Source organism: Chenopodium quinoa, unplaced genomic scaffold (genome assembly GCF_001683475.1).
Source record: "Chenopodium quinoa cultivar QQ74 unplaced genomic scaffold, ASM168347v1, whole genome shotgun sequence".
In the NCBI taxonomy this organism is placed as follows: Eukaryota; Viridiplantae; Streptophyta; class Magnoliopsida; order Caryophyllales; family Amaranthaceae; genus Chenopodium; species Chenopodium quinoa.
In genome coordinates, this window is record NW_018742951.1 from 1,200,938 (window position 1) to 1,212,971 (window position 12,034).

At 31.8% G+C, this 12,034-nt stretch overlaps 2 protein-coding genes across 2 annotated transcripts; both read right to left on the bottom strand.

Annotated features, from left to right (window-relative positions):
• Positions 1 to 313: 313 nt before the first annotated feature.
• Positions 314 to 4,015, bottom strand: LOC110728495 (CASP-like protein 1B2). The gene is made up of 3 exons (XM_021908131.1): positions 3,673 to 4,015; positions 2,813 to 2,936; positions 314 to 663 (listed from the first exon to the last, which is right to left on the bottom strand). Exons 1-3 carry the CDS (start codon positions 3,909 to 3,911, stop codon positions 406 to 408), a joined length of 621 nt encoding a protein of 206 aa, XP_021763823.1. The 5' UTR covers positions 3,912 to 4,015; the 3' UTR covers positions 314 to 405.
• Positions 4,016 to 6,778: 2,763 nt separating this feature from the next.
• On the bottom strand, positions 6,779 to 10,545 carry LOC110728496 (CASP-like protein 1B2). The gene is made up of 3 exons (XM_021908132.1): positions 10,203 to 10,545; positions 9,345 to 9,468; positions 6,779 to 7,169 (listed from the first exon to the last, which is right to left on the bottom strand). The coding sequence occupies exons 1-3, from the start codon at positions 10,439 to 10,441 to the stop codon at positions 6,912 to 6,914; spliced, it is 621 nt and encodes a 206-aa protein (XP_021763824.1). The 5' UTR covers positions 10,442 to 10,545; the 3' UTR covers positions 6,779 to 6,911.
• Positions 10,546 to 12,034: the final 1,489 nt, after the last annotated feature.

Genomic DNA, 12,034 nt, shown 5'->3' on the forward strand with positions numbered 1-12,034 from the left:
TGGGTAAAAAAATGTTGTAAATGGATAGCTAAGGTGGTATGACTTGTAACTTGATACTTGTTGGTCTCAAGTTCAAGTGTTCATATAAGCATTTATAAATTGTCAAATGTAATAAATATTGTGGAGGTGACATTGGCACTCTTGTAAAATTCAAACATGTGACACGTGACACATATTCTGTATTAAAAATGTTTTTTCATATAAAAGTATAGATGTAAATAAGCCCCATTCAATCCAAAAGAATCGGGCAAAAATGATCCAACGTTAACGAATTAAAATTGAATTGTTTTCTTGATATTATTAATTAAACTGCTAGGACAATTAAAATCATATTCATTCAATTGAAATAAGTACAAAGGATACGTTATAATTTCATAGCATAGTGAAAAGCTCTTAAATTAAATGTTACATTTCTACAGAAGCATGAGTATTATTATTATTCTTGTCAACTGTTTGATGAAGTTTAAAAGCTGAGATGAGAATAACAATAAGAAAAATTGCAAGGCCAACGTATGAAGCAAGAATAGCACCACCACCACGGCTACAAAAGGTATCAAATTTGTCACATACTTTGTTCCATTGTGCATGATTGTTCCCGTGCCTTGCTAATTGTGCCATGAACACAGCAGAGTTTGTTCCAGCTGATAATATAGCTAGATTTATCTGCATTATTCATGTTGAACGTAAATGTTACCATTACTAAAGAGGTGTCAAAAGCTGATCCGATCGATCAGATCCGACCTAATCCGAAAAATTATGATTTAAATTTTTATTAGTATGGACACAATGGTTTAACATGAACAATTAAAATAGACTTTACCCAACCCGATATCACCAAACCCAACCTAATCTCATCGAATTTGACCCCAATACCCAAATTGTCTCATCTACGGTAGCCTATATGTACCTGTATTCAAGTTTTTGACAAGTTTGATCTAAAATTCTATATTAGATGATTTTGTGTGCACCATGAAAAAATAAATGACTAACAAAGTAGGTAAGTAAGATTAGCAGACCATTAGACCTAGGGGTGCTAATCGAGTAGAATAGCTCGTGAACAACTTGAATTCGACTCGGTCAAAGATTGGTCAAAACTCGACTCGAGTTGGCTCGACTCGAATTCGACTTGACTCGAGATCTTAACGAGCACGAGTTGAGCAAGCTCTAACTCAACTCGATAAGCTTGTGAGCAACTCGCTTATGTATATTATTAATATAGAATTCACAAACAAAGTTACAAATTTGACACTCAATAAAAATTAATTTATATTATCAAAAAAGAAAGAGTAATTCTTTAATAATAAATGAAAAAAAAAAACTATATAAAGTGAAAAAAAAAATAACGGCCTATAACTTTAGATGGGTTAAAACTATAACGAGCAAATCGTGAGTTACTCTACTCAACTCGAAACTTTAACGAGCATGAGTCGAGAAGGTTTTTTTAGCTCGAAACTTTAACAAGCACGAATTGAGCATATGTAAAAAGTTTTCAAATCAAGTCGAACACCCCTTAGCTCGTGATGAAGTCGCTTGATTAGCACCATTTAGACCGTAACATCACTAATTCACAAGTTTTGCATTGGAAATGGAGATGTTTAGTTTAGAGTAATTTAATTTGGTTGACTTAGTAGATATATATTGGTTTTATTTGGGTGCTTCCCCACCTAACGGAGTTCCTCCTATGAATAAAAAAAAATAATAAATAAAAAAAAAGATAAAAAAAAAGATGAAGTTTTAACTTGTTGAATAAAAAATCATTGTAGTTTATAATCGTATAAATTGATCATATTACAAGAAAAGTACTCAATTTAATCTCATGCCTCATGATTATATTCAAAACTGTATACGTCTGTAGTACAATGAGTACCATGTAATTTATTGATTTATTTTTATAAATAAATTTCACAGATTAACGAGACATTAATAGTATAAAAATCAAATTATTGCATTTGGAAAAAAAAAACGAAGAGAGAATTAAATTTGCTAGTCAATTTTCGACTCGAATTGGACTTGACCCGACCCTAAACCAATATAGGTTGGGATGTTTAATTAAAAAACTGAAAAATAAATAGCAAAAAAAGCTTTTAAAAACCAGATATTAAAAAATTGTTTTTAATCTGTTGGGCTTACCCAAATCCAAAATATTGGGTTAAGGTTGAACATTTCTTGACTTGGGGCCTGAAGTGATCCGACTGGACAAGACCAAATGTTGTAAGATAATAATATATTTTCATTCAAAAATTAACGTGGGAAGTTAGAGTGACCATGGTAGAGGTGGGTAAATTAATTTCCAAATTTTAGAAAAATCCAATTCTTCAAGGAATTGCAACTTTTCACATTTTTACTTTTGTATGCTATCTAAACAACTACCAATTAATGAATTTTCATTAATTTATATTTCTGCAATAATTTGAATGCAACCAAGCAAGGCCCAAGTTACCTATAAGCACGCAATGATCAAACGGTAAAATGTGAGGTAATAGGTTTGGATTCTTTCACTATTACATATACTTCGTCTTTGTGTTTATCATGGGAAAAAATAGAAGTGTCAATAACTAATTCGATTTGATCTAATACGAAAAAAATTCCAATTCAAATTTATATTCTTATGGACACAATAAATTACCATAACTTTACTCTAAAATACACCAGACCGATCTAACCTAACCTATCCAAACCGGAAGTATCCAAATTGACACCTTTACACCTTTGGAAAAAATAAAACAAAAGTTTCTTTCTAAGAGGGTGCCCGAAACCCACCATTTACCAAAAACAAAGAACACAAATACAAAAGAGAATCAGAAGAGCTTACTATATCTAAAAATGAGATAACAACATAACGAGCTCCTTTTGAATCAATCTTCTTTCCAAAGAACATTGCTGCCAACACCAACAGGTTGTGCAAAGTAGCCAATCCATTAGCTACAACAAAGAATCTAATCGCAAACAAACGGTATTAGTAACAAGATCATAGAATATTGTTTTTTTGATTAATTTTCCTAAATTCGATCATTTATACTATTTTTTTCAAATTAGATGACACAATTTGACTTTTCATAATTTTTACATATAATCAGAAATATATCCTCACAAAAAAAAAAACATATTAAAAAAAATAATAAATAAAATTAATTGAAATATTACCTTATGTGGCTAGCCACACGGTTTAGCCACATTGGTTTATAAAAGTAATCTTCATTTATATGTATGAGTAACTTCATTTTTTTCATAAGAGTAAAATCAAGAAATTTAGAAATAAGGAACCTCATTTGTTCATTCAAGTAACCCCTATTCTTTTGTTTTAAATAATAAAAAAATAATTTCACATATTTCAGAGAGTAACCCTTTTTCTCATTTAATTAACCTACATACGTTAAGGTAAACACATTTGCTCATCACCGTAAGCCCTATTTTATTTAATTAATTGCCTTATCTGTGATTATGTAAAGTGGTCACATCATGTGACTAGCCACATACAAAAATTTGTGAATATTTATAGTTAAAGTAAATTTATACATTTACAAACGTGATAAAATGTGTCCTCTTTTTCATAATATAGTAATATAGTGCATTTTTTTATAATACGGTATGTAAAAAGCGCAAAATGTTTGTTAGTAAGTTGATCAGACGATTTAGCTTTATATATTGTGCAAAATTAATGTTAAAACTCACGTATTTGCTGGGGTGTCTTGAAACCTTGCGGTAAGTGTAGCTTTAATAGTGTTAGTACCAATGGTAGCAACAACAAAGGTCTTGGTTTCTTTGTTAAGAGCCATAACAATAGTAGCAGCCAATGTAGCCAAAAGAGCCACCAATCTTAGTAATGCTACCACCATATCATTGCTCCCTTGCACCAACGATTGCAAAGAATTGTAACCTGTTTCCGACTTCTGGAGGCTTAGTTGAGCCATCAGTCAACACAAAGTGTAGGACGATACAAGGATTCTTTATAAGATATATATTTTGTACAATAATTTTTCTTATATATATAGCGTTGCTAGTTTGAGTGTTGCTTTGAAACAGAATTTGCTTCAGATTTATGGTCTTGAGTATTGGAACAAAACCTGTAACTTGTAAGTATAGTTTCTTAAGATGGGTATAACCAATTTTCCATCTGTTATTAGTTGGGAAATTTGCACCTACTATGGTGATTAACTCAAGATTATAGGCAGAAATTTAATAAATTCTAATGGGGAATTAAAGTAGGTGAGTGAATTCACTGATAAAGCATCCTTGATTTTGGCATGGAAACTACGGATATCTTACGAGTATTAATATACTTCTTCTATAACGACGTGACTTTTGCACTTTTACATTCGCTACTTCGATATAGGGTGCGTCTGGATAATAAAGTAGTATGAGTTTGAAATGAAATTACGAATGTAAGCAAAATGGTATGTGATCTCCAGGAACTTTTTATAGTACTTGCCGTATAAATTATAAAGTAACAAGAATTATTTGATTTGAAAAAAAAAAACGTGACATAAACAAAATTGCAAATAGTGCGATTTGAATCGCTTACCTATGATAGTAGGATAGGTATTATGACTAGCAATAAATAACCAACTCAGCTAGCTTTCTTATGCTTAAAAAATGCATCAACAAAATGTATAATACTACTACAAAATTCTGGGCACCCCTGGATCCGTCCTTGTATGTGATTGAAACCCGATTTTTATTGCTAACTAGTTTAAATCCCAAGCATTGTACGGGTATTACTTATTAGTGATTACAAAGTATAATATTGTATATACATAGATTACGAATAATAATATTGTATATACATAAAATATATTATCAGAAAACTTGACAAAAAAATATTGTAAAAAGATATGTCATATCATTTTTAAGGAATATATTGGAAGTATATTTTTGGAAAAACTAATAATGATATTTTTTTTTTTTTTTTTTTTTTGTATGTAAGTAATTTTATTACCAAAGTAAAGAAACAGGTTACAACTTTAACTAATCACAGAAGTAACTACTCCTAACTACACAAGCCTAAGAATAGGCACACAAACCTCCTAACGATCCCTAGCCAACCTAAAGCCACCCTCTAGGAGGGGTGCCTTAAGAGGGAAGGGAGCAAGCTGTCCCTAGTGAAGTGGCACCTTCTAGGAAGGGTACACTCCACTAGCTACAACAAAACAGCCAACAAACATTACCATCTATACAAGCAGTACAACCCTATACATCTTACAGAAATGCTATACATTAAAATCATGTAAGCTATACAACCATTTACACTGTTGCCTTGTCCACTTACCATTTACCATCTATTTACACCTCTGAACAACCTTAGTACGAATTGCTTTGCAGATTGCCCTTGGATGAATAACAACCTGCAGCCAGAGAGGATTCCTAGCATACTAGATCTGGTAAACAGTTGCAGCCAAAGCAGCATAGCAAACTCTTTTTTTGACAGTATCCTTCACCTTTCCTTCCCAAAATTTCCATAAAGTATCAATATTAAAATCATCTATTGGGAAATTCAGCCACTCACTGATACCTTTGAGACACTTCCTGCTATACTCACATTCAAAAAACAAATGCTTCCTGTCCTCAATAGCCTCACCACACAAGAGACAACTATTGTCCTGGCAGGCACCCCAGTCAAACAGTCTGCTCCTAGTCTTTAACCTGTTTTGTACAGCCAACCAAAGGAGAAAAGAATGCTTTGGGATATTAAACCTGTTCCATACCCATGAAGACCAATCTACCTCTTGCTGAGGGCCAAGTAACCATTTATAAATTTTTGAAATGCTATAAGAACTGCTCAACCATCCCTCACTAACAAAGCCCTTCTTCAGCCTGTCTTTAACCTGGCAGAGATTCTTCCAAGCCCACCCTGCACTCTTTTTTGGCTTGTACTCCCACCAATTTCCATCTTTAATATAAACAGCATGGACCCACCGAACCCACATAGAATCCTCCTTCATAGCTACCTTCCACACATACTTGCCTAAGGCTGTTGTTTTCCAAGAAGTGCTTCCCCTTAAAAAGAAGAGAAAAACTCTGTCTTTCGAAGGAGATTAAAAACCCTCTCTTCGAGGGAGAAATCATTATTATAAATCAAAAGGACAAACAAAAAAGTGTAAAGAAACAAAGATTGGGGCTTTACATCGGTAAAAACCGATGGAATTCCCTTCGAAAACCAAGATGGAGGCTAGGGTTTTTTTTAGAGAGAATAAAGGAGAGAGGAGAGAGAAATTGGTAGGTAATCATACTAACTTCATTATCTTGAAAATTTCAAAATTTAAAAAAACAATTGTATTAGGAAAACCATATTCAATATTTTGTATGTTATGATTTAAAATTTATTTAACAATTATTGATTATTTTACAGAAAAACAAAATTATTATTTTTCATTAAATCGAAAAACAATACGTCGTTTTTCAAACTTCAAAATTAAAGTTGGTAAATTTTCTTATGATCATTACATAATGAGAACAAATAGGATAATCAAACACTAATCATTATATATCCAAGTTAACTATAATTTTGTTGGGTAAAAAAATGTTGTAAATGGATAGCTAAGGTGGTATGACTTGTAACTTGATACTTGTTGGTCTCAAGATCAAGTGTTCATATAAGCATTTATAAATTGTCAAATGTAATAAATATTGTGGAGGTGACATTGGCACTCTTGTAAAATTCAAACATGTGACACGTGACACATATTCTGTATTAAGAATGTTTTTTAATATAAAAGTATAGATGTAAATAAGCCCCATTCAATCCAAAAGAATCAGGCAAAAATGATCCAACGTTAACGAATTAAAATTGAATTGTTTTCTTGATATTATTAATTAAACTGCTAGAACAATTAAAATCATATTCTTTCAATTGAAATAAGTACAAAGGATACGTTATAATTTCATAGCATAGTGAAAAGCTCTTAAATTAAATGTTACATTTCTACAGAAGCATGAGTATTATTATTATTCTTGTCAACTGTTTGATGAAGTTTAAAAGCTGAGATGAGAATAACAATAAGAAAAATTGCAAGGCCAACGTATGAAGCAAGAATAGCACCACCACCACGGCTACAAAAGGTATCAAATTTGTCACATACTTTGTTCCATTGTGCATGATTGTTCCCGTGCCTTGCTAATTGTGCCATGAACACAGCAGAGTTTGTTCCAGCTGATAATATAGCTAGATTTATCTGCATTTTTCATGTTGAACGTAAATGTTACCATTACTAAAGAGGTGTCAAAAGCTGATCCGATCGATCAGATCCGACCTAATCCGAAAAATTATGATTTAAATTTTTATTAGTATGGACACAATGGTTTAACATGAACAATTAAAATAGACTTTACCCAACCCGATATCACCAAACCCAACCTAATCTCATCGAATTTGACCCCAATACCCAAATTGTCTCATCTACGGTAGCCTATATGTACCTGTATTCAAGTTTTTGACAAGTTTGATCTAAAATTCTATATTAGATGATTTTGTGTGCACCATGAAAAAATAAATGACTAACAAAGTAGGTGAGTAAGATTAGCAGACCATTAGACCTAGGGGTGCTAATCGAGTAGAATAGCTCGTGAACAACTTGAATTCGACTCGGTCAAAGGTTGGTCAAAACTCGACTCGAGTTGGCTCGACTCGAATTCGACTTGACTCGAGATCTTAACGAGCACGAGTTGAGCAAGCTCTAACTCAACTCGATAAGCTTGTGAGCAACTCGCTTATGTATATTATTAATATAGAATTCACAAACAAAGTTACAAATTTGACACTCAATAAAAATTAATTTATATTATCAAAAAAGAAAGAGTAATTCTTTAATAATAAGTGAAAAAAAAAACCTATATAAAGTGAAAAAAAAAAAATAACGGCCTATAACTTTAGATGGGTTAAAACTATAACGAGCAAATCGTGAGTTACTCTACTCGACTCGAAACTTTAACGAGCATGAGTCGAGAAGGTTTTTTTTAGCTCGAAACTTTAGCAAGCACGAATTGAACATATGTAAAAAGTTTTCAAGTCAAGTCGAACACCCCTTAGCTCGTGATGAAGTCGCTTGATTAGCACCATTTAGACCGTAACATCACTAATTCACAAGTTTGATTCCCACTATTAATTTGTGTTTGCATTGGAAATGGAGATGTTTAGTTTAGAGTAATTTAATTTGGTTGACTTAGTAGATATATATTGGTTTTATTTGGGTGCTTCCCCACCTAACAGAGTTCCTCCTATGAATAAAAAATAATAATAAATAAAAAAAAGATAAAAAAAAAAAGATGAAGTTTTAACTTGTTGAATAAAAAATATTTGTAGTTTATAATCGTATGAATTGATCATATTACAAGAAAATTACTCAATTTAATCTCATGCCTCATGATTATATTCAAAACTGTATACGTCTGTAGTACAATGAGTACCATGTAATTTATTGATTTATTTTTATAAATAAATTTCACAGATTAACGAGACATTAATAATGTAAAAATCAAATTATTGCATTTGGAAAAAAAAACGAAGAGAGAATTAAATTTGCTAGTCAATTTTCGACTCGAATTGGACTTGACCCGACCCTAAACCAATATAGGTTGGGATGTTTAATTAAAAAACTGAAAAATACATAGCAAAAAAAGCTTTTAAAAACCAGATATTAAAAAATTGTTTTTAATCTGTTGGGCTTACCCAAATCCAAAATATTGGGTTAAGGTTGAACATTTCTTGACTTGGGGCCTGAAGTGATCCGACTGGACAAGACCAAATGTAGTAAGATAATAATATATTTTCATTCAAAAATTAACGTGGGAAGTTAGAGTGACCATGGTAGAGGTGGGTAAATTAATTTCCAAATTATAGAAAAATCCAATTCTTCAAGGAATTGCAACTTTTCACATTTTTACTTTTGTATGCTATCTAAACAACTACCAATTAATGAATTTTCATTAATTTATATTTCTGCAATAATTTGAATGCAACCAAGCAAGGCCCAAGTTACCTATAAGCACGCAATGATCAAACGGTAAAATGTGAGGTAATAGGTTTGGATTCTTTCACTATTACATATACTTCGTCTTTGTGTTTATCATGGGAAAAAATAGAAGTGTCAATAACTAATTCGATTTGATCTAATACAAAAAAAATCCTAATTCAAATTTATATTCTTATGGACACAATAAATTACCATAACTTTACTCTAAAATACACAAGACCGATCTAACCTAACCTATCCAAACCGGAAGTATCCAAATTGACACCTTTACACCTTTGGAAAAAATAAAACAAAAGTTTCTTTCTAAGAGGGTGCCCGAAACCCACCATTTACCAAAAACAAAGAACACAAATACAAAAGAGAATCAGAAGAGCTTACTATATCTAAAAATGAGATAACCACATAACGAGCTCCTTTTGAATCAATCTTCTTTCCAAAGAACATTGCTGCCAACACCAACAGGTTGTGCAAAGTAGCCAATCCATTAGCTACAACAAAGAATCTAATCGCAAACAAACGGTATTAGTAACAAGATCATAGAATATTGTTTTTTTGATTAATTTTCCTAAATTCGATCATTTATACTATTTTTTCAAATTAGATGACACAATTTGACTTTTCATAATTTTTACATATAATCAGAAATATATCCTCACAAAAAAAAAACATATTAAAAAAAATAATAAATAAAATTAATTGAAATATTACCTTATGTGGCTAGCCACACGGTTTAGCCACATTGGTTTATAAAAGTAATCTTCATTTATATGTATGAGTAACTTCATTTTTTTCATAAGAGTAAAATCAAGAAATTTAGAAATAAGGAACCTCATTTGTTCATTCAAGTAACCCCTATTCTTTTGTTTTAAATAATAAAAAAATAATTTCACATATTTCAGAGAGTAACCCTTTTTCTCATTTAATTAACCTACATACGTTAAGGTAAACACATTTGCTCATCACCGTAAGCCCTATTTTATTTAATTAATTGCCTTATCTGTGATTATGTAAAGTGGCCACATCATGTGACTAGCCACATACAAGAATTTGTGAATATTTATAGTTAAAGTAAATTTATACATTTACAAACGTGATAGAATGTGTCATCTTTTTCATAATATAGTAATATAGTGCATTTTTTTATAATACGGTATGTAAAAAGCGCAAAATGTTTGTTAGTAAGTTGATCAGACGATTTAGCTTTATATATTGTGCAAAATTAATGTTAAAACTCACGTATTTGCTGGGGTGTCTTGAAACCTTGCGGTAAGTGTAGCTTTAATAGTGTTAGTACCAATGGTAGCAACAACAAAGGTCTTGGTTTCTTTGTTAAGAGCCATAACAATAGTAGCAGCCAATGTAGCCAAAAGAGCCACCAATCTTAGTAATGCTACCACCATATCATTGCTCCCTTGCACCAACGATTGCAAAGAATTGTAACCTGTTTCCGACTTCTGGAGGCTTAGTTGAGCCATCAGTCAACACAAAGTGTAGGACGATACAAGGATTCTTTATAAGATATATATTTTGTACAATAATTTTTCTTATATATATAGCGTTGCTAGTTTGAGTGTTGCTTTGAAACAGAATTTGCTTCAGATTTATGGTCTTGAGTATTGGAACAAAACCTGTAACTTGTAAGTATAGTTTCTTAAGATGGGTATAACCAATTTTCCATCTGTTATTAGTTGGGAAATTTGCACCTACTATGGTGATTAACTCAAGATTATAGGCAGAAATTTAATAAATTCTAATGGGGAATTAAAGTAGGTGAGTGAATTCACTGATAAAGCATCCTTGATTTTGGCATGGAAACTACGGATATCTTACGGGTATTAATATACTTCTTCTATAACGACGTGACTTTTGCACTTTTACATTCGCTACTTCGATATAGGGTGCGTCTGGATAATAAAGTAGTATGAGTTTGAAATGAAATTACGAATGTAAGCAAAATGGTATGTGATCAGAGACAGATCCAGGAACTTTTTATAGTACTTGCCGTATAAATTATAAAGTAACAAGAATTATTTGATTTGAAAAAAAAAAAAACATGACATAAACAAAATTGCAAATAGTGGGATTTGAATCGCTTACCTATGATAGTAGGATAGGTATTATGACTAGCAATAAATAACCAACTCAGCTAGCTTTCTTATGCTTAAAAAATGCATCAAGAAAATGTATAATACTACTACAAAATTCTGGGCACCCCTGGATCCGTCCTTGTATGTGATTGAAACCCTATTTTTATTGCTAACTAGTTTAAATCCCAAGCATTGTACGGGTATTACTTATTAGTTATTACAAAGTATAATATTGTATATACATAGATTACGAATAATAATATTGTATATACATAAAATATATTATCAGAAAACTTGACAAAAAAATATTGTAAAAAGATATGTCATAACATTTTTAAGGAATATATAGGAAGTATATTTTTGGAAAAACTAATCATGATATTTTATTTTTTATTTTTTTTTGTATGTAAGTAATTTTATTACCAAAGTAAAGAAACAGGTAACAACTTAAACTAATCACAGAAGTAACTACTCCTAACTACACAAGCCTAAGAATAGGCACACAAACCTCCTAACGATCCCTAGCCAACCTAAAGCCACCTCTAGGAGGGGTGCCTTAAGAGGGAAGGGAGCAAGCTGTCCCTAGTGAAGTGGCACCTTCTAGGAAGGGTACACTCCACTAGCTACAACAAAACAGCCAACAAACATTACCATCTATACAGACAGTACAACCCTATACATCTTACAGAAATGCTATACATTACAATCATGTAAGCTATACAACCATTTACACTGTTGCCTTGTCCACTTACCATTTACCATCTATTTACACCTCTGAACAACCTTAGTACGAATTGCTTTGCAGATTGCCCTTGGATGAATAACAACCTGCAGCCAGAGAGGATTCCTAGCATACTAGATCTGGTAAACAGTTGCAGCCAAAGCAGCATAGCAAACTCTTTTTTTGACAGTATCCTTCACCTTTCCTTCCTAAAATTTCCATAAAGTATCAATATTAAAATCATCTATTGGGAAATTCAG

What these genes read in the sequence shown, in the direction of transcription:
- LOC110728495 (XM_021908131.1), bottom strand. Translation starts at nt 3,911, where the DNA reads ATGGCTCAACTAAGCCTCCAGAAGTCGGAAACAGGTTACAATTCTTTG. An exon ending in CAAGACACCCCAGCAAATAC is followed by an intron (nt 2,937 to 3,672) that starts GTGAGTTTTAAC and finishes GTTTGCGATTAG; the next exon opens with ATTCTTTGTTGTAGCTAATG. An exon ending in TTATCTCATTTTTAGATATA is followed by an intron (nt 664 to 2,812) that starts GTAAGCTCTTCT and finishes TGAATAATGCAG; the next exon opens with ATAAATCTAGCTATATTATC.
- LOC110728496 (XM_021908132.1), bottom strand. Translation starts at nt 10,441, where the DNA reads ATGGCTCAACTAAGCCTCCAGAAGTCGGAAACAGGTTACAATTCTTTG. An exon ending in CAAGACACCCCAGCAAATAC is followed by an intron (nt 9,469 to 10,202) that starts GTGAGTTTTAAC and finishes GTTTGCGATTAG; the next exon opens with ATTCTTTGTTGTAGCTAATG. An exon ending in TTATCTCATTTTTAGATATA is followed by an intron (nt 7,170 to 9,344) that starts GTAAGCTCTTCT and finishes TGAAAAATGCAG; the next exon opens with ATAAATCTAGCTATATTATC.